Source organism: Pongo abelii, chromosome 15, assembly GCF_028885655.2.
Source record: "Pongo abelii isolate AG06213 chromosome 15, NHGRI_mPonAbe1-v2.0_pri, whole genome shotgun sequence".
Classification (NCBI taxonomy): domain Eukaryota; kingdom Metazoa; phylum Chordata; class Mammalia; order Primates; family Hominidae; genus Pongo; species Pongo abelii.
In genome coordinates this window covers 78,732,349-78,754,411 of record NC_072000.2, presented here as the reverse complement: position 1 = coordinate 78,754,411, position 22,063 = coordinate 78,732,349, and the positions used below count along the sequence as shown (strand labels likewise).

General features: G+C 42.8%; 2 protein-coding genes and 1 pseudogene across 5 annotated transcripts; 1 reads left to right on the top strand and 2 right to left on the bottom strand.

Moving 5' to 3' along the window:
* Positions 1-1,921: 1,921 nt before the first annotated feature.
* ISCA2 (iron-sulfur cluster assembly 2) lies at positions 1,922-5,274 on the bottom strand. The gene is given in 4 exon segments (NM_001132925.2): positions 1,922-4,215; positions 4,648-4,763; positions 4,886-4,988; positions 5,193-5,274. Coding segments are annotated over 4 exon segments (465 nt in total). The 5' UTR covers positions 5,264-5,274; the 3' UTR covers positions 1,922-4,040.
* Positions 4,679-19,002, top strand: NPC2 (NPC intracellular cholesterol transporter 2). 4 transcript variants are annotated; one of them, XM_009249307.3, is made up of 6 exons: positions 4,679-5,007; positions 5,709-5,853; positions 12,533-12,640; positions 14,386-14,558; positions 18,176-18,253; positions 18,660-19,002. In XM_009249307.3, the coding sequence occupies exons 2-6, from the start codon at positions 5,772-5,774 to the stop codon at positions 18,672-18,674; spliced, it is 456 nt and encodes a 151-aa protein (XP_009247582.1). In that variant the 5' UTR covers positions 4,679-5,007; positions 5,709-5,771; the 3' UTR covers positions 18,675-19,002. The 4 variants fall into 4 exon arrangements, with proteins under 4 accessions (XP_009247582.1, XP_054386816.1, XP_054386818.1 ...); XM_054530843.1 differs by lacking the exon at positions 4,679-5,007 and adding an exon at positions 5,474-5,519; XM_054530841.1 differs by lacking the exon at positions 18,660-19,002 and having other exon boundaries at positions 4,992-5,007; positions 18,176-18,355.
* LOC112128805 (ras-related protein Rap-1A-like) lies at positions 15,468-17,573 on the bottom strand (annotated as a pseudogene).
* Positions 19,003-22,063: the final 3,061 nt, after the last annotated feature.

The window sequence follows — 22,063 nt, the reverse complement described above, 5'->3', positions numbered from 1 at the left end:
TCCTTCAAAATTATAAAAGCACTAACTCTTTTATCCAGTAGTTTCCACTTCTAGGAACTTAACCTTCAGATATATTTTCACCAGATATGACATACGTAAGAAGTTATTACTGCATCATTTGTAATAGCTAAAGATTAGAAACAATTAATTGCTATGGAACCCTTAAAAAAGGTGGCTCTAAATTCCTTCAGAAAGATATCCAAAACAAATTAAGGGAAAAAGGGAGGGTTGCATAACAGCGTGTAATATAACACTATTTGTCTAAAGAATGGGGAAAGAGAAGCGGTTGTCTGTTCACCTCATCCTTGCCACTCCGCCTTATACCTCACCATCAGAGAACTTACCATCCCCCAGTTATATCCTGCTGGCACTACACCTTCGTAACTGCTGTTCCCACTGCCCCCACAACACTCCAATCTCCGCCTTCCTGCCAACCTTGAGATATTGCATGCATATATACATATTTCCTTTGTTTAAAACACAAATAGCATACTTTGCATTCTGTTCTGCACTTTGCTTTTTTTTTTTATACTTGCAATTAGAGCTGCCTCATTTCATTTTACAGCTGTATACTATTCCATTGAATGGATAAATCATAATTTATTTAATCAGTCCCTCACTGACAGATGTTTCCATTGTTTCCTATCTTTTGCTATAAATAATGCTGTAATGAATATTCTTGTGCATATTTCACATTAATTTATGGGATTACATCTGCAGGAAAAATTCTTAGAAACAATGGTGGTTTGTGGGGAGGGTGACAGGGTGGATAGGTACAGGATTGGGAGACTTTTCACTGTATCTCCTTTTGTTTTTTTTTGAATTTTGTACCATATGTATCACCTATTCAAAAAAAATAAAATATTTTTAAATACAGTTGCTGGCCAAAGATTGCTTAAATGCTCCCTCTCTTTATATATTTATCTGACTATAATTTACAACTAAAGCCAGGTGCTAATTACGTCAAAATTCCTTAATGCAAATTTGTTGGGCAGCCCTGTGGCATTTTTATGAAGAGTGGAAAATACGGATTTTAAAAGAGCGATCATAAACATCAATGCTAGATAGGAAGAAAAATAGAAGCGATCCCTTCCTTTCAGACAAAACATGCAGTGAACAGTGTTAGGCCCTGCCCAAAGCCAGCTGCACAACATTAGCTTGGGTCCAGATTTCAAGGGAGAGCTGTACCATCATGACCAGTGCTGCCCACTTCCCTATACCAGGTTGATCCTGCCAAATGCCACCCCTGCACTCTAATGCTTTATAACAAATGACAAAAGAACAGAGCTCGATTCTCAGAAGTTACAGAAAGGTCTCTTCTCTTACACCTACTTTAGTAGTCTTTCCTAATCTTTTACTTCTCAACTTCTTTCCTCCTATCCCTTGTAATCAGTCAACATTCCCATACGAAGAAACTATGGGTGGGCCAGGCATGGTGGCTCATGCCTGTAATACCAGCACTTTGGGAGGCTGAGGCAGGAGGATTGCTTGAGCCCAGGAGTTCGAGACTCCTGTGCAACATGGTGAAACCCCATCTTTACAAAAAATACAAAAAGTAGCTGGGCTTGGTGGTGTGCACCTGTAGTCCTAGCTACTTGCGGGGGCTCAGGTGGGAAGATTGAGCCTGGGAGGTAGAGGCTGCACCTCTGCACTCCAGCCTAGGAGACAGATTGAGACCCTGCCTCAAAAAAAAAGAAAGAAACTAAGAGTGGATGGGACACATAATTTACATACCATTGGTCACTGTCATCACATAACTGAAGTATGGTACCACAATAAGATCTGGGCATTGACCAAGAGACCTTCTCTTTGAAAAACAACATAAAGTCTCCACCAATGGAGACTTCTTGCTGCCACTTCTGGTTTCCCCATGAAGCTTTCTCAGTGTGAAGTAACATGATTTTCCCAAATCCGCCTTTTTTTTTTTTTTTTTTTTTTGAGACAGTCTCACTCTGCTGCCCAGGCTAGAGTCCAGTGGTGCAATCTTGGCCCACTACAATCTCCGCCTCCCGGGTTCAAGTGATTCTCCTGCCTCAGTCTCCCGAGTAGCTGGGATTACAGGTGTCCACCATGCAGTTAATTTTTGTATTTTTAGTAGAGATGGGGTTTCACCATGTTGCCCAGGCTGGTCTCAAACTCCTGACCTCAGGTGATCTGCCTGCCTTGGCCTCCCAAAGTGCTGGGATGACAGGCGTCAGCCATCGTGCCCAGCCCCAAATCTGCCTTTTTCTAAACATAAAATTCCAATTCTCCCATTAACAGTAGATACTCACATATAAGCTTCTGCATTCTAAGGGACTCTGTTTCTGTCTAGTGCACCACTGTAATTTGATTGATGTAGCAACAAAAGCTGTTCTGCTCGTGCTCAAGAGTTTTAAAACCATAAAATCAATAAATAACCCACAAAAATATTCTTAAAGAATATATTCTAATGTTTAAAATGTAGCAAAATCTTTTTAAGGAGGATGAAAGGACAGGTAGTCTGAACTGAAACCCTATCAGGCGCAGGTACTGGCGGCACTGTCTTGGTCATGTGTGCACACAGATGCTCCCATCGTATGCTGCTTTCTGCCTCCTTCCATCAGCTCTAAGAAATGTGCTCAGGTTTCTGAGTGTCCCCTTCTCTCCTCTAACCGCACGGGTTTGTTTTCTCTAAGTCCTAGGTTTTGCCATGTCAGAAATGTATCTAAGTTGCTGTCTCAGATATTTTCTAAACTCTATTTCCATTTTTTTAAATAGTAAATTCTTACAAAATGACCGTAATTCCAATCCAGTGCAGAAATGCAAGTCTTTGCTGTAACAAACTTCTAGGCTCCCAAGCAAAAGATGGATTTAACCAGTAACTCTTCCAGAATCAACTTGGTTGTAGTTTCTCCAACATCAGTATTAATAAATCGTTCAGTGTGGTGATGGTGGTAGATTTTCTTTCACTGTCTGTCCACACGGCTCCACAGCACTGTAACAGGATTATTTCAAGCTCCGAAGCCTATTTAAGTGCCACACCTACACAAGTACTTTAATTCACTGGAATTTGTGATTTTAAAAGCTTTCTGTTCTGTGACCCTAAAGTAGAGTTGCCAAGGTCAGCAAATAAAAATATACGAGTTAAATTTGAATTTCAAATAATTTTTAGTATATGCCATATTTGAGACATGAGCATACTAAAAAATTATTTACCTGAAATTCAAATTTAACTGGGCATCCTACATTTCATCTGGTAACCCAATCTAAAAAAAGGTTCCTAAGAATCTATTACCTATAACAATAAAGGGATCACTTCCTGCTGTGCATGAGACCACAGCCATTTTACAACAGACGGCAGGTGAAGCAACATATCCTAAAAAGATTCAGTCATTAAATTGTCACAGAATCTTAAAATGTCTGTACGAGTAGGGAGGCTATTTTTGAAATAATTCAGTATCAGTGAGGGTTTGGTCCAAGTTTTCTGGGTAACGGGCTCTCGGTTTTATGACTCCTAGCAGATCCACGAGTATGAGTGTAAAATCTATCAGGAAGTGGCAAATGGGCTGCATAGACAATAAAGATAAGTCAAGTGGCACATTCTGGCAGGGTGAAATGAAAAAGAGAACATTTCATTTACTTTTCTCATCCTCTAATAACTGGTGTCCAAGCTACCCAATCTGTGATCCTGATCCATAACACAATAAGAACTTTCTTTAAAATGAAGCTTTTATACATAGCTATCCACATATGTACAAGCAGCTCTTAAGGCAAGAGAATTCCAAATTTTAGAGCCATGGAGGCTCTACAGATTATACGGAGTTTCAACCAGTGATTAAATCTGAGGTAACAGCATCTGGAGGCTCAGCCTTAGCACTGAGTGGAGTTGGAGGGAAAAATTAAGCCAAGAATAAAATCTTCACGTTCTGAAAATAATAGTGGCAAAACACAACACTCCTGGACTGCGGGAAATAAAATTGAGAGGGACATGATTAGAAAGAAACCTCTAGAATTCTACTAATTCCAGGTTCTTCAAATTGGTACAACTGGTGACAATCTCAGAGTCACCAGTCATCGCATCAAAGTTTGATAGAGAAGGATGACCCACAGGAGCAGCCTTGCTGTGCTTGAGGATTGTTCAACACTTGAAATGAGCTTCGGATCAGTTCTTGGCTGAAGTCCACCTGGGCCCCTTTCACGAAGGCCAAGCTATCAGAGTCAACCACCACTCTTGCCCCACCCTGTTCAAATACCCTGAAAAGGCAGGAGGAAGGCATTAATGAGTATCGCAAACACAAAAAAGACACCCCCTAAGCCCAGAGGTGCACATCCTCTGTTTTCTAAAGTACAGAGGGAGCTTCCCGATTACCTTTAATAGGTGCTGATTTTCTTTGAGGCAAAATGATTCAATGGAATAAATACTGGGAAACGTTTAGGGACTTAAGCCTGGAATCTAGTCCAGCCTGACTTTCTACCGACTAACCAATGGACCTGGGCAGGTCAATTTTGCTCCTGTAACTGTTATTTTGATTCAGGACAACAAACCTTTACTGCATCCTCACTGTGAGACGGGCGGTGTTAACCATCCCAGGTAAACCCTTTAAATCTGGAATAAAAGTGCACCTCAAACTGGAGACACTTTTGTCCCTCCCGTACCTCCTTTGGGACCCACCCCTTCCTCCTTGCCTGTCGTCGGGGTTGATAACTGTATCCAGTGAAAATTTGTATTGGAATCCGGAGCATCCACCTCCCTCCACTTGCAGCCTGAGGAATTCTGACCCTTCGGTGATTTCCAGAAGCCTCTGAAATGCAGGAAGGGGGATCAAGAATAGCGGGCAACGGGACTTAAAGGGCTGAGTGAAGAGCAGTTCCCGCTGCTCCCGCCAATCGCCTGGGTACCGCCGCCCCGCGTCCGGCCTCCTACCTGGACGCAACTGTCTGTGAGGCGGATCTGCCCTTCGCCGGCCTCGGGGCTGGAGGACGACGCTTCCCGACGCGCCTGGGGTCCCAGGGAGGCCGCGAGGAGCCTGCGCGCAAGGGAGGAGGGTGAGCCCGGGAGCAGAAGGGGCACCTTGCAATCCTCGACCTGGAGCGCCTCACGCTAAACCTGGCGACCCCCACCTGGACGGCCTCCCACCAAACCCTCGCCTCCCCCACAGGCCTTAGTTTCCCATTTGTCCTAGAGGCGCAGAACCAAACACCCTTTCCAGGTGCCTTTTTAGTCTTGGTACCTGCCCCTCGGCCAAGGAGTGACCGCTTTCTGCGTCGCGGCAGTTAGGGACAACCCCCGGGCGGCAGCCATCTTCCTCCACAAGCTCCGCCCCTCGCGTCTCCTCCGTTTCTCACCCGGGGCCTCGGGAGGCGGAGAGAACGAACAGGAGGCCGGGACTTCACGGAGGCCCCGCCCCCAACATGCCTATTGGGTACTGCGGGAGGAGAAGGTGCCTGATTGGCTAGAAATGCTCCCGACAGCAGCGGCGGGGACGCACCCAGGAAGCGGGGAGTTGCTCTTAAGGGAAGGAACGGGGCGGGGAGGAGTGAGGCGGGGCGGGGCGGAGGTGGGTCCGGGCGGGTCAGGCGTCTGAGGGAATGGCATGGGCGGAGACTGCAGGCTTGTGGGCCCGAGAGGGCTGGAGCTGGCTTCCCGGAGTCGGAGGCGGGGCGCGGGCGGGGCGCGGGCGGGCCTCAGCAGTGGTTACTGGTGACAGGTCGCCTGACTGGGCTCCTCCCCGGGCCCGCCCCCACAGGTTTGTCTTGTGACCGCGGGCGGCCGCTGCTTCTTTCCCGAGCTTGGAACTTCGTTAGCCGCGATGCGTTTCCTGGCCGCTGCATTCCTGCTCCTGGCGCTCAGCACCGCTGCCCAGGCCGAACCGGTGAAGTTCAAGGACTGCGGTGAGCCCCAGGCCCGCCCAAGGTTCCCGCGCCCTCTGTGGAAGGCCCCAGCGGACCCCCGCGCTGAGACCCCCGGGGCTGGGCTGGGCGGATTCCCTTGGGCGGCCGGGCTGAGCCTTGGACCCTACCTAACTGGAATGGGCTGGGTCGGGGGAGAAGGCTCCGGCCTCCATGAAACCCGACCGCACACAACTTTGTTTCTTTCCTTAGAACGCGTGTTTTGGGGTTCCTGGGAACTCCAGGAGGTGGGCCTTTTGCTGAAGTTTCCTAAAGTTTGTAGGGCGGATAACAGAACGGCTGTATCCAGCGCTGGTGGAGGGGTGGAGCACAGAACTTCCTTTTATTTATGCTTTGTATCTTGGAATCCCGCCTCCCCCTTCCAACTCCCTTTGCTTTTTTTTAATTTCCTTTTTGCTGACAAGTCAAAGGTCAATTCCCCTTTTTCATCATTTATTGTTACAAATAGGACTTCCTTTGGGCTTTGGAATCTTGTGATTCTTAATCAGTTTTTCCTTGTATAAATCTCATTGTTTCTCTAATCACAGCTTGTGACACATAACTCCCTCTCGCCGCTGTGGTTGGAATCTGTTGGAAAATAACAACAGGTGGTAGAAATTCTGAGTGCCTTCATTGAGTCGAGTCTATAGAATTGTCGGAACAGAAGTCGAGCAATTTTGTTCAGAGGTGGAGGTAGAGAGATACAACTGTCAATGAAAGAGGCATGAAACTGACTTTGTAAGATCTATGAGTGGAAAGGAAGCACGGAGATCGTATAATCAATAATTGAATTCCAGGGATGTTGAGTAGCCTACCTAAAGTCACGCAGCAGAATGGGGAACCAGAGTAAGTGTAACCGCCCAAGGAGTTCACCTTGCCCACTGCCTAGACAGAGCGGATTTATCAAGATGGGATTTGCAATGGCGAAAAGAGTAATTCACACAGAGCCGGCTGTGCGGGAGACCAGAGTTTTATTGTTATTCAGATCAGTCTCCCCGAGCATTCGGGGATCACAGTTTTTAAGGATAATTTGGCGGGTATGGGCTCGGAAAGTGGGGAGTGCTGATTGGTCAGGTTGAAGATAAAATCATAGGAGGATCGAAGTGAGTTCTTCTTGCTAACCTCTAGGTGGTGTCATTTGCTGCATCGGAATGCAGGATCTGCAACATATCTCAAGCGCTGACCTTAGGTTTTTTACCAGGAGCAATTTGGGGAGGTTCAGACTCTTACAGCCAGAGGCTGCGTGGCCCCTAAACTCTTAGTTAATTTGTTAGTCCTACAAAGGCAGACTGGTCCCCAGGCAAGAAGGGGTTTTTCAGGAAAGGGCTATTATCCATTTCGTTTCAGAGTTTAAACTATAAATTCCTCTCCAAGACTAGTTCAGCCTACACCCAGGAATGAACAAAGACAGTTTAGAGGTTAGAAGGAAGATGGGTAGGTGAGTTCTGATCTCTTTCACTGACTTAATTTCCTCAGGATTTTTGCAAAGGCGGTTTCATAAGTTTGCTGCTTTATATCCAGTGCCCAGGTAATAGTAACTGCTCAATGAAATGTGTTGAAAACATAGATGGAAATCTTTTTCCCCTATGTCATAAAAATTCATGTTGAGACAAAAGCAAAGTTGGGGATTAAGGGACAGGATTGATTAAGGAATGGAGTGCTGGCCGATTAACACTTCAATGCTATTCCATTGATTTAGGAGACTGGCACTTGAAAGCTATTATCGCTTCAAATTACTGCCTTTCCCTCCATTAAACTTAGTAGCCAGCGTTTGGATGAAGACACTATTAATTTTAATAACTCATTCCGGCCAGGCACAGTGGCTCACACCTGTAATCCCAGCACTTTGGGAGGCCGAGACGGGCAGATCACGAGGTCAGGAGATTGAGACCATCCTGGCCAACATGGTGAAACCCCATCTCTACTAAAAATACAAAAATTAGCTGGGCATGGTAGCGTGCACCTGTAGTCCCAGCTACTCGGGAGGCTGAGGCAGGAGAATCGCTTGAACCCAGGAGGTGGAGGTTACAGTGAGCCAAGATCATGCCACTGCACTCCAGCCTGGCGACAGAGCAAGACTCCGTCTCAAAAAAATAAAATAAAATAACTCATTCCATCCTCACAAGCTGTCTTACAGATGACGAAAGTGAAGCACGTAGAGTAACTTGCCCAAGATCTCACACCCAGTAAGTGGTAGGAAACAGTGGGTCTTTGTGAGCCACTTTGGGTTTCCAAAAAAAGAAAGGAAATAAATCCAGAAATTATTCTACTTATTTGAAAAAGCAGGAGTACACCTATGGGAAGAAGTTTTTAAAGGGAAGAAGGGTTTCAGTTACAGATTTTTAATTTACTTTTGAATTGGGAAATATGATATGAAGACTTCAGTGCCCACATCAAAAGATTTTTGTGTTCCACTCTACACCCACCTTCCCTGGCGTGGGATTTCCTCAAGTGAGAAAGTGGACCAAGCAAACTAATTTTGTAATGTTTGCTGGTTACAACAGAGGAGTTTGTTCTATTGACACTGGAAGTCTAAGAACCTCTTGTCATCAGAAAACTGGATGAAAGAGCTATAAGTACTACCCTTTACTTACTTCCTACTAGATTATGTGACTCCGCCTTGAAAGAAGCAGGTGGAAGCTGGACATTGAAAGCCTTAACATTAGCACTGATTTTCAATAGATTGTTGATTGAAGTTCGGGATTTCTTTTTTCCCTGTTCACCGAAAATGGGTTGCAGTGGAAGAGAGTGTTTCTCAAACTGTTTTGGATGCTTAAGAGCATGTGCAGTTTGAGAACTTTGCAATGATGGAGAAGCAAGCTGAGGGGTAAAGGACTGCAAGGTACTATTTACCGACCTAGCTGGAGCAGTGTTGGTCAATGTGATGATAGTTAAAGAGACTTTTCCACCCAAGGGCAGGTACAGGCAGCAAAGAACATCTACTTAGATTTCTCAGTTCATATCATACTTTTATAGTACTGAGCTAATCTGGTGACTGAATGCATAGCAGATAATATACTCTCAACCTGCAGTTTGCCTCTGTCTTCATGCATTCTACTTTTGAGACAGAAAGAGTCCATCCTAAGTATATTTGAGGTGAGAGGTCCAGTTTTTGTGTCAGAAGGGAACTTGCTAACTACCCAGAGCAGCTATTCTAGATTAAACTCATGGACTAAATCCAGATATGATAATAATAATAAATATATGTATCACTATGTTCCAAACACTTACCTAAGATCTGTATTTGTGTTAGCTCAGCTACACCATTATCCCCAAAGAGGTAAAGTATCTTGCCTTGAGGCTATACAGTAAGTAGCAGAGATAGTGAGATTTCAAACCCAGGCATTGGGCACCAGAGTCTGCCTCTCAGCAATGATGGCTGAATGGCAGAACTTAACTTACCCTGTTGCAGGCACTGTTATCAGGCAGTTCACTTGCATTCTCTCCCATTCAACTGCCCAGTCTCTGGGGCAGAAGGAAATGGGATTTTTAAAGACTTTATTTAAACCTTTTTTGGTCAAGCATTTATTGTATACAAGTACTTTTGTCCTTGGTTAGACTGAGATTAAAATACATACATACACACACATACACACTTATTTTAAGAACGCAGGTTCCCAAAATCGAGTATACATCTGTAGATTGCAGATGTGTGCTTAAAATCCGTTTTTGAAACTACTTAGAAACAACCTGGACAAGTCAGATGAATCCAATTTCTCTTCTTAAATTTTTTAATTTTGAAAAATGTGTATTTGTTTTGAGGATTCCCAGGGATAAATCCTATTTCTGACTCTTTCTAGTACCTTCTTACATCTCATCCTTATGTTTTTAACATATGCAGTATTTGCAAGTGTATCATTCCCAGCAGCTATATAGACCCACGCCAAGTTAATATTGCAGAGGAAATGAAACCCAGACTCAGGTAGCAGTATTCTTCTTTAATGCAGCTGGCACTTCTGCCATCTTGGCTGTGTGAGTCAGTGCTATTTGGAGTTAAGTTTAACTTGTGCCCTAAGCTTATATTGAAACTATAAAGACCTTAACCTCTGTACTCCTCTTCATCCCCTTGATTCTTGGAAAAAATCCAGATCTTAACAACCTTAGTCAAGGTTTAAGGTACTTCATGTTGTTTTTGGAGCCAAAATATTTCATGACTCATAAGTGGGCCTTAAGAGGACTAAATGATTGAAGAAACTGCAGAAGTGCAGTGAAAATGGTGCAGTTTCCAATTCAGAAGTGGGAGGTAGTTCCTCTCTTAAGGGTCATTCCTAGTTCAGAGATGGTAGGTGGTTCTTCTGTTTAGGGTCACTCCTCTGTTCAGTGTTAAGTGGTAGTTCCTCTTAAATTCCATAGTCTGCTTACTCGGAAGTGAGTAGGCTTCTGGAATCAGTCTTATTTTATTTTATTTTATTTTTTGAGACGGAGTCTTACTCTGTCACCCAGGCTGGAGTGCAGTGGCGCAATCTCGGCTCACTGCAACCTCCGCCTCCCGGGTTCAAGCGAGTCTCCTGCCTCAGCCTCCTGAGTAGCTGGGATTACAGGCAAGCACCACCATACCTGGCTAATTTTTGTATTTTTATTAGAGACGAGGTTTCACCATGTTGGTCAGGCTGGTCTCGAACTCTTAACCTCGTGATCCACCTGCCTTGGCCTCCCAAAGTGCTGGGATTACAGGATTACAGGCATGAGCCACCATGCACATCCTTGAATCAGCCTAATTTTAAAAGCCAAGACTGATATTGTGACACTTTTCATTGTTTTACCTATACCTTTAATAGTGCTGCTTATTTCTCTAGGAAGTCAAGTTAAGGTGAAAGAATGAAGGGATTCCAGGAAGACAAAATACTGGGCAAAGGATTTACCAGCAGTTTGGGAGAAAGGGTACAAAATCTGGATAGAAGATACTTCATCACTGAAAATCACAGAGGATATAGGGGTTGAACCTCTACGATAGAAAGAGAATCATGGTGAGGGGCAAAGAGGTGATGCTGAATTAAGAAACCTGAAAAGTTGAGTTTGAGACAGACCTTCATCCAGAGTCCTCAAGTAGTTCTCAGATGCGAATTTCCTTGGGGTGTCCTTCCATTTGTCAACATGGCTATGTATTTAAAGCTTCTTTCAGGTTCCGGTGACAAGGGCTTCCAAGTCAGGCCCACCCATTGAGTCTTCAATCTGCCCCTTCCAGGCAATGTGACCTTGGACAAATCTCAGTAATCTTTGCTGTTCTGGTTTCTAACCCCCAAAACAAGGATGATAAATCCCATTGTTGTGAGATGTTTTCTTCAGATGCCTCTGCTTTCCTTCATCCTTGCTACTCAAGGTACAATCTCCATAGGGTCTAAAAATGAATGATTCAGGAACTAAAAACTCTTGAAGCCAGATTCAAGGAAGATTCAGTCTGTTCTGGGATCTGGCAGACTTTCCAAGCAATAATAGCAGACTCCCTCAATCAGTGTTTGCTCATGTAGAACTTGAGGTAGAAAGATGGTGTAATTCATTTCTGATCTTCCTCCGTGGAGTTTCAGGCTCTACATTTGCTTTCTAGCTGTTTCTGCATAAAGTGCGGTTTTTGGCCATGTGCAGTGGCTCATGCCTGTAATCCCAGGACTTTGGGAGGCCAAGGTGGGCAAATTGCTTGAGCCTAGGAGTTTGAGACCAGCCTGGGCAACATGGTGAAACCCTGTCTCTACAAAACACAAGAATTAGCCGGGTGTGGTGGTGCATGCCTATTGTTCTAGCTACTCAGGAGGATGAGGTAGGAGGATCACTTGAGCCTGGGACGGTTGAGGCTGCAGTGAGCTGAGATTGTGCCATTGCATCTAGCCTGGGTGACAGAGTGAGACCCTGTCTCAAAAAAAAAAAAAAAAAAAAAACAGGCTCACGCCCGTAATCCCAACACTCTGGGAGGCCTAGGCGGGCAGATCACGAGGTCAGGAGATCAAGACCATCCTGGCCAACATGGTGAAACCCCGTCTCTACTAAAATACAAAAACTTAGCCGGGCATGGTGGCACATGCTTGTAGTCCCGGCTACTCGGGAGGCTGAGGCAGGGAATGGCTTGAACCCAGGGGGTGGAGGTTGCAGTGAGCTGAGATTGTGCCACTGCACTCCAACCTGGTGACAGAGCAAGACTCCATCTCAAAGAAAAAAAAAAAAATGTAGTTTTTCCTTTCCTGTAGTGAACAACTTTCATCAAATTTACATGCTAATCTATATGCTAGAAAAAGAAAGGGAAAATAGGAATATTTTCATCCAAAGGAAGGTTGAAGCAAACGTCTTCAAGGTTTAAGTTTAAACTGTGACCCTTACCGTTAAGAATGCAAGACAAGACTCTAGGAATGTTTGGAATTTCTCTGATTGAAGTTTAATTCCTTTAATATGATCATTTATGGATATGGTCTTGATATTATTTAGTATGACAAATATTAACTTTCTCTTGATCAAAAAACCAACTAGCTTCTTTATCATCTGAATTAGAGGCTATGATTTTAGCAGCAAGATGAATCAAGATTCTGACTTCTAATTGGGCGTTATTCTTAAAGATTCCATCCTGGGAAACAGTCCGAGGAGAATAAGTTGACCCTAAATGGGAGAGCAGAGCACCTTCTCATTAGGTGGTGGGCAGCCTAGCTAGCTTATTTCTCCTCCTATTCTCCTATTCCAATTTATTTTTCTTTTGCAGGTTCTGTGGATGGAGTTATAAAGGAAGTGAATGTGAGCCCATGCCCCACCCAACCCTGCCAACTGAGCAAAGGACAGTCTTACAGCGTCAATGTCACCTTCACCAGCAGTGCGTAAAAGTGGCTCTTACCTCAAATTCATGTTAAAGCATAACCTAAATATCAAGTGTTGGAATAAGCATGGGAATGGAGGGGAGGGGAATTGGCAGTCATGAATTTTATGATTTCCTTTGCACCTCGTGCAAAGCTGGGGTTCACTGTGTCCTTAGACATCCTTCTCATGCAGGGTCCGTGGCTGCCAGACTCCCTTTAAGCAAACAGGGAGATGTCCATGTGTTCACAGGTTAGAGAAGATGGCTTGGCTTTTCTCTGTCCTGTCTTGACCCATATTACATAGCAGGCTTTGATGGGAATGTCAGCTCTGTTTAGCTACAGACTGCAGAGTATTAGTATGGACCCCAATTCTTTAAGCTTTGGAACTCCTCCAAAATGTTGTTTTAAGCAGTAATGCCTTTCAGCTATTAAGTCTACATCCCACCTGAAAATAAAGGTACAACTAATACTTAACAGCCTCCTTAAGATTTAGGGAACCCACTGGGGACCCAAGAAACAGCCAAGAAATCTGAGCTTTCTTCTCCAATATTCAAGAAATATCATTGGAACTTTTTGCTTTCTTGTACCACATCACTTTGAGATTTTTAAGAATCTAGACAAATGTAAAATCTTTTATTACTAATCAGGGCATGTTCCTTGAATCCTTTCCTCATTTTCTGTCCTGTGAAACTAGACTAGACAGTGTAATAAGAAACCTCAAAGTTCCTGTCATCTTTTGTTCATAAGCCCAAAGACAGCTCTAATTACTAGCTCCCTGTTTCCTCTCTGGACTATACCCTGGCCTCTCTATTGTTCCAAACCAAAAAAAAAAAAAAGCCTTCTGAACAAGTCATCCCTGACCCAGACAGAAAGAAAGAAACAGAACCAATTTTCTGGGTCTCCAAAATACCCTAATAACTCATAAGTCTGATTGCCCTCATTTTATAATACCTTTATTCCTCCTGGCCATCTTGTGATGTGGAGGGTAAAGTTTATAAAGAAATGCACGTCTTTCTAATCTTACCCAATTTCTTTCTCTCTCTCTCTCTTTTTTTTTTTTTGAGACAGAGTCTCACTCTGTCACCCAGGTTGGAGTGCAGTGGCGCAATCTCAGCGCACTGCAACCTCCACCTCCTGGGCTCAAGCGATTCTCCCGCCTCAGCCTCTTGAGTAGCTGAGATGACAGGCGTGCGCCACCACACCTGGCTAATTTTTGTATTTTTAGTAGAGACGGGGTTTCTCCATGTTGGCCAGGCTGGTCTCAAACTCCTGACCTCAGATGATCCACCCGCCTCAGCCTCCCAAAGTGCTGGGATTACAGGTGTGAGCTACCGTGATCCAGCCTAATCTTACCCCGCTAAAGGGTTACCTCTTTCACTGTTGTTACAGACCATGACATTTAAGACACACAATATACTTGGACAGAAGCTGATATAAATAGCAAACAGAAAGTTTACTGCCAAAAATCAGTTGCCTCATTAGATAAGGTTGTTTATCCAGGTATCTCTGATTCTCCTAAGAAACTATGAAGGGCCATGAAGAGCAAGGTTAAGAGCAAAGAAAACTTCTGCTGATTGCTTCTTTTTTTTTTTTTGCATAATTACGTTTGGAATGAATGCTTGTACCGTGCTAGTACCGAGCACCACTACCAAGAGAAATAGACCCTAGGAATGCTGTTGCTTGGGATTATTTCTGAATTTTTGATTTAGAGTTTGAAAATAGGTTATTTTCTTTGCCATCTGATTCTCTTTTTTTCTCTTAGATATTCAATCTAAAAGCAGCAAGGCCGTGGTGCATGGCATCCTGATGGGCGTCCCAATTCCCTTTCCCATTCCTGAGCCTGATGGTTGTAAGAGTGGAATTAACTGCCCCATCCAAAAAGACAAGACCTATAGCTACCTGAATAAACTACCAGTGAAAAGCGAATATCCCTCTGTAAGTGATACCATTATTGAGGACATGGGAGGCCTTGGGACTGGATTAGAGTTCTGAGGGCAGTGGGCAAGAAGCAGAGACGGGGGTAAAGGGCCCCTTATCTCTATGATGAAGAAGCAGAAGCCCGAGGGAAAGGAGATAGGTGCGGTGTTAGGCGTCAGGAGGTAGGGCAGGTCTTTTTCTTTGTGTCTCTTCATTCTTTCACTATGACCTGATAGTTAGCCTGGGCCTAATGATGCCATTTGTTTTTTAATGTACTAAAATTTAATCATACATAAGAGCTGTAATTTAATCTGACAGTAAAACACAAGAAGCAATATTAGAGTTGGTTTAGTATATTGTGTATTTTAGCTTTGAAAGCCATAGAAATCAGTTATCCCAGTTTTTTTCCTATAAAAGACCCATTTTTCCAAAGCATTATGCACAATTTTAATTAGAGTATAATGACAGAGGATATTCCATAATTTTTAAAATATAAAATGAAGTCATTGACTCAAAAAAGTTATCTACTGCAATATCAATATCATCACAGATATAAAGTATGATGATTCAACTTTTTAGTGCTTGATAGGGAGGAATCATGATAAAAAGGTCAATATGAAATCATTTGATTATAGTAGCAATATCTAACATTTGAAATGCATCCATGCTCTTTTGTATAATCATATTAGAGTCAAGTATATTTTCACATCTGTTATGTCTTATTTTCCAAGAGATATACACAGAGCAATTTTTTTTCTCCAGGGAACTTGTACAAACCAATATAAGATCTAAATTCTTCACATAATGTATAAAACAGGAGAAGCCTCTTCAAATTTATTTTTTGAAGTCTGGAACGCTGGCACTTTCCAATTAGGCAATAGTTCTTCATTCCTGTAACCTAGCTCAGAGCTGCTGCTGACTATGGGCCTAGGGCAGCAGGCATGATTTCTTTTTAGGCTGTTTCTTTTCCACTGGTGTTTTTCTATTTATCTGTCTGACCAGGTCATAAAATATTTCGTTAACATTGACCTTTGACTTTGCAGATTATTCTAAAATGGCACAGTTCCATCACTGTCATGCTAAATTCTGGCCCTGTTCTTTGCCGACTACTCACTCATCTTCCAGGTCACATTTATTGCCAACCAAAATCATTGGAACATCTTCTGTGTCCTTAACCAGTAAAATCTGTTCCCTCAGGTCCTGTAAGTCAAACGTGGACTGAATATACTAGTGCAAAACCTTGGCCATTCTTCATATACAAATCCCTCATTGCTGTAAATTGCCCTGTCCCTGCAGTATCTAGGATTATAAGCATACACTGTTGGCAGTCGACTTCAACTTGCTTTCTGTGGGAATCTTCTATCGTTGGGTCATATTTTTCAACAAAAATTCCCTGAACAAACTGAACCATCAGAGCAGACTTCCCAACACCTCCTGAACCAAGGACCACTAGCTCACCCGTGATGTGGTCTGTTTAAATACTGACGATTCCCCTGGTCTGGCACCTCCTCCACCTCCTCCTCCCTCCTCCTCTCCCGGCTGTGGCTCCTGCTTCGGCTCTGCACGGCAACGGCTGATGCCATTTTTATATACAATATTTCACTTGGTTCTCATGACCATCCTATGTAGAGGTGATCTTATCTCTATTTTACAGCTGAAGAAATTTGAGCCTCTGAAGTTATGCAATATGAACAGAGTCCACTCCACTAAGAAGTAGTAGAGCCCAGGTTTCGAGCTGGGTCTTGTAACTCCAAAGCCTGTGCAATGTTAAAAGATTTTAGCCAGGTACCAAATAGTTAAAGATCCAAGTTGTCTTAACATTGTCATCAGAAAATCCTGGTTTCTCCATTAGTCTCTTAACAAAACAAGAGAGCAGTAGTTTGTTAGCTCCATGGCAGAGAGGTAGCTTTTTCTAGCCTCCTTTCTCCCCTCCAATCCCCACCTTCACCTCCAACCCATCCCTGCTGCACCTACCTCTTTTTCTACCAAGCACTCGTAAGGTAGATCCTGCTGCAGTGGACCTGTATTAAAGATATGTATCTTGATAAGAATGGAGGAAATAGAGGGATGGCCTTTTTCCGTGAAGAAAAAGAGCTGCATTTCTTGAAATCAAGTAGAACTCAGGAGCAATATCTGGCCATTTATTTTCTAGGAAAGGTAAGTAATTAAAGAACATTCTAAAGAGACTCAAATATAGGGTGTCTGTGCTTAAGGGCTGTTGGAGACCTTAGAGGTCAGGGACAGATTAGTAGATGAATATCCATATAACCATGGGCATGTCTGAACCTCAGTTACGTATGCAGTGACTAGTCAGAGCCTGGTACGTAGTAGGTACTTAATGTATGGTAGTTATTGTCTGTTAAATGAGTTACATTTAATTTGAAAAATAGCTCAAACTGTTTAAGCACTAAATGAAGCAGTAGTTAATGTATCCTAGTCTGGAAAAACTCACAAAGCAAGTTTCAAGAACCTGAATATCATTGCCACTCACATGTTCCATTGTGAAGAAATATTAGAGTACAAAAGAGAGGTAGTAACTAGTGACAAGTAAGCTAATGTCCACATAAGAAAGGACCTACAGAGTGTCAGTGAGTTATCAAGAATTGGAAGGGACCACTCACATGATATGAGTGTAACAAGTCAAGGCAGGGATTTCTGATGAAGTACATTATTAGAAAGCAGTTTAAGGGCGTTAACTGAAAGTATATTGCTACAAAAGGTTGTCATCCTTGAAATTATTCATACAGCTACAGACTTCTCTGGGCCATCCTTTGTGCTTTGACATTTCCATTTCTAGCTAACAAGAATATTTCCTTATACCTAAGAATCTAAATTTTTTTTACTCTCTGCTCTTCATGGTTACATTGGGAAAAAGCTGGATCAGACAGCCAAATACTTGAGAAATTGCTTAAATGTGAAATTATTCATGTAAGCCTTCATGTGTTAGTCCATTTGCCTTGTTGTAAAGGAATACCTAAGACTGGGTAACTTGAAAAGAGGTTAGATCAGCTCACGGTTCGGCAAGCTGTACATGAAGCATAGTGCCACCACCTGCTTTTGGTGAGGCTTCAGGAAGCTTACTGTTAGGACAGAAGGCAAAGGGGAGCCAGCGTGTCACATGGCCAGCACCAAAGCAAGAAAGAGAAGGGGGAGGTCCCAGACTCTTTTAAACAGCCAGACCTCAAGTCAGTGAGAACTCACTCATCACCAAGGGGATGGTGCTAAGCCATTCATGAGGGATCTTCCTCCATGATCCAGTACTTCCCACTGGGCCCACCTCCAACATTGGAGGTCACATTTCAACATGAAATTTCAAAGGGACGAATAACCAAACCATATCACTTCATTTATGTGCCATTGATCTAAGAGAGAAGAGAAGGCTTTAGAAATTACATTTGATAAATTAACCAAGTTAGTATGTGGTGCTGCTAGCATCAAATCACAAGTATAACTTAGTTCACTCTCTTAAGGCTGTAAGCTGTGCCCACATGCTAAGCAGCCCTCATGATTTAAGAAAAAAAGTATGAGGAGTTAGGAAGTTTGCTACTGTACATCTAGGATTCATAGTTAAGCCAATTATGGATAGAAGTCAGGTCCTATTTTCATTTTTCTCAATTATTTTTCTCTTTCTCCAGATAAAACTGGTGGTGGAGTGGCAGCTTCAGGATGACAAAAACCAAAGTCTCTTCTGCTGGGAAATCCCAGTACAGATCGTAAGTCTATCTGGGGGTGAGAGGGCATGGGTGGAGGGAAGAAAGAAGTGGAGGAGAAATCAGACTGAAACTAAATCAGTGCCATAAGATAAAAGGAATTTCAAGACTGCTGTTTTATGCCTCTCAACCTCTAAAAGCATCTAAGACTCTATTTCCTGAGAGCTCAGAACTGTTGCCTTTGTAATATCCTTTGTAAAAAAAAGGTTGAAGGAAAGAAGAGAGAGTGAGACTGTAGAGATTAACTGTCTTCATTGGTTTTTTTCTGTTGTAATAAGGAAGGTCCAGCCAGACAGGACCTGAAGGAGGTTGCTTGGGAATGTCTGATAACTTGCCCTAGGGTTATTGCCCTCACAGTGGAGGAAAGGTTCCAAACCACTTCCACTGAGCTGGGACATTACATCCACAGGTTTCTCATCTCTAAGTGCCTCATTGAGCTCGGTGCATCTGGCCAATGAGTCTGCTGAGACTCTTGACGGCACCTCCAGCTCTGCTGCTTCAACAACAGTGACTTGCTCTCCAAAGGTATCCAGTGATTCGTTGAAGAGGAGGTGCTCTGTGGCAGAAATTCAGCTCTGGGTGGCTAGTTCTCAGTGGTTGTCTCATGTCTCTTTTTCTGTCTTAGGTGGTTTTCATTAAATGCAGCACTTGGTTAGCAGATGTTTAATTATTTTTTTTTAACAACATTAACTTGTGGCCTCTTTCTACACCTGGAAATGTGCCCTTGAATAAATAAAAACTTGTTTGTCTTATCTTCTGCATGTGGGCTGTGGTCTTCTCCTGCTCCTTTCAGGGTATGTTCTGCTAGAACCGTGGAAGGCAGGCCCCCAGTTCCGTGGTCCCAGAGTGCACTGAAGACATGACTTTTTCAGAAACTCCTTTTCCTCCTTTTTGTTCAGTAAGACCATATCTATTTTATATAAAATGGCCTTGTTTTGCTTTATTTGACACAATCTTATACCACCAAGCATGCTTGAAAGAAGCAGTGAAAGTAAAAATCACCTAGTTGAATAATAACGCCTGAAAGGTTGAAGGAACTGAATTTGGTGGGGAGGGCAGGTAGGGGTTAGGGATTATAGGTTAGGATGAGGCATGGTGATCTTTTGGGAACCCTCTGCTGTGAAGAAAGCCTAGAAGCTTACAAATGAAATGTGAAGTTGCAGCAAGTAGTGGCTAAATTAATTAAATCTTGGAGTTTCCTACTCTTAAAGTATAAGTATAATCATGGGCATATATTTTGCCACCTATTTTGATTCAGTATACTAGCAGTCAGCTCTTAGGTGGTACAGGGATTACAACCCCATTCACAATTGAGTTGAATAACATGGACCTTAGGTCATCCATTGTTAGGGCAAAAGGAAGGAACATTCATACGAAGTGCTTGTGAGCAAGTAATTGATTTGATCCAGTTCTTTTCATCCCACTAATTTTGCTAGACCCTTGGATTTCTTTGTCTGTGAGTTTCCCAGGAAAACCACCAGGGGACAGTGATGGATCAGGAATACAGTTATCAACAGCCAAGCTTTCCTAGTTAATGCCAGGAGCCAGTCAACCAGTGTACTTTTCACCTAAGATCTTTTGTGTATCCTGTCACATTGAGTCTAGAGCGACAGTCCACCCTGTCCCCCATGCCAGACTCTAGATGTATCAGAATTGTGTGAATTCCTGAGGCTGTTAACTGTTGTGTGGGTCTCTGGCTTCAGACTGCCTGTGGTTGAATCCTGGCACCAACAATTAACGGGACTACCAGTATGATCTTGAAATCACTTCATCTCTCTGTGTGTCAGTTTCCTTATCTGTTAAATAGGACTAATAATAATAGGGCTGTGAAGACTAAATGAGATGAGGCATGTAAAACACTTAGAATGACCCTGGCTATAGTATATACTCTCTAAATGTTAGCTGTCACTCTAGGAGATAGACATTGTTCTTTGTCTACAAATAGCAGGAAAATCAGAAGGTTCAATCTGAGATTTGATGATGTCTCCTCAGAAGGACGAGGCTATCCTCTGTGCACAGGAACTTTCTGAAAGGCCTAGAAAAGCTCAATTCTCATATGTCCATTGTCTCCCTATTCCCAGAAGATTTCTCATGCCATTTAGCTCCTTTGAAGTTAACAGCTACCCGCCCTGCATATTCTTCTGCCCTTGTGTTAAAAGAAGACAGGACTCACAATACCATGCAAAATGAGTACTTGCCTCTATCTAGGAACAGTGCCTACTTCAGGGAGAATTGATTTTGATACAGCTGACTAGTTTGAGTGTTAAACTATTTTGGAAATAATTTACATATCTAAGTTCTAAAATATATTTTTCTTTCCTCCACTTATTCTTCAAATTTGAAACAATGTTTTAATACTGTATATCTTTCATTGTTTATACCTTGCATTCTTTGTGAAAATTTGTTCTTAGGGACAAAAAAAAATCTTATTCTTTTTATGTGTAAAGCAGGAATAGACAGATAATACATAAACAGATACATATTATATCTGCGGTATTAAAATTTGGTGGGGTGGTCAATTAGAATTAAAAGGTCCACAAAAGCTCCTGTAAGGAGTGATAATGAAAAGGGTGGGGAAGCACTAAAGACAAAGTATAAGTAGATATTTCAGAAGTCGAAATTAAAAAGTATTTCGGCTAGTTTATACCCTTCCATCAGAGCAAAAGGGGAACACAACAGCTTGTGTCTGTTTGCCAGCCATCGCGAGGCTACATGAAGCCTGCAGCCGTGAGCTAGGTAGGGCTCCCGTGGGGGGATTAGTTTGAAAGGTCGTCTTCTACAGACAGTTCACAGACGCCCCCGTGAGTCATTAAAACATTGAGAAGCACTGAATCTTAGGTATATCAAAAAGGTCATCCTCTTTCCAATGACCGTCTCATGCTTTTCTAGTCCACGGAGCAGGTCTTGGAGGCGCTCAGCTCTTACATGAATTCCAGGACAGATAAATCCCAGATTCTAACTGTTAAAATAATAATGAGGGGCACCCCTGATTATAGAATAAAGGGAACCCAACACCTCATATCTCTAGTTTGGGAAAAGGTTAAATATGAAGACTGGTATTCAGTCAACTCTTCATACTAATAAAAAGCAACAAGCATGGAGTAATTTTAAATCCTGCATGTTTGGTTTTTAAATCTTAGTTGACTTTTTTTAAAAGGAACAGAGTGATCTTTTTTTTTTTAACACAAAATCTTTCAGAAAAGAAACCGAGTGATCTTGATTATGCTTTGGAAAGGTTGATGAAAACAGCTTGTTCTCTGAGAACACCCTCCAGACATAGGAAGAGTGGCTTGAAATAGGTGAGGTCAACTAAGAGAAAATGATCTGGGATCAGCCATTCACTTCAGATAATCCAAAAAGCAATGGTTAAATGGGTTGGTACAAGGACAGGGTCACAGTACATAAGAAAAGCATTAGCACAGAAAAAGGAGTTGTATAAGAAAGTCGCCAAGGTGAGAGTCACATTAAACAAGTGTTTTTCCCAAAGAAGAGACAGAACAGGAAATAGAGGTTGGGGTATGCCTTATTTAAAGGCCTGGAACACTCAGGCGAGGGTGTGTGTGTGTGTGTGTGTGTGTGTGTGTGTGTGTGTGTGTGTTGGGAATGGAGCTGGGGGGGAGAAAGGGTTGAGTGACCCAAAGTAGAAAGTGGCTCTGGATCTCCACAGATGTTGCCTGAAAGTCTTTGAAGGATTTGAGTCATTTTGGGTGGTTGTGTCTTTTTCTCTGAAGAGAATTCCTCAGCCTATCCCTAGATTCTAAACTGAATCCGATTCACTTACAGCTGTCAGTTGACTAGCAACTAAATGGTCTG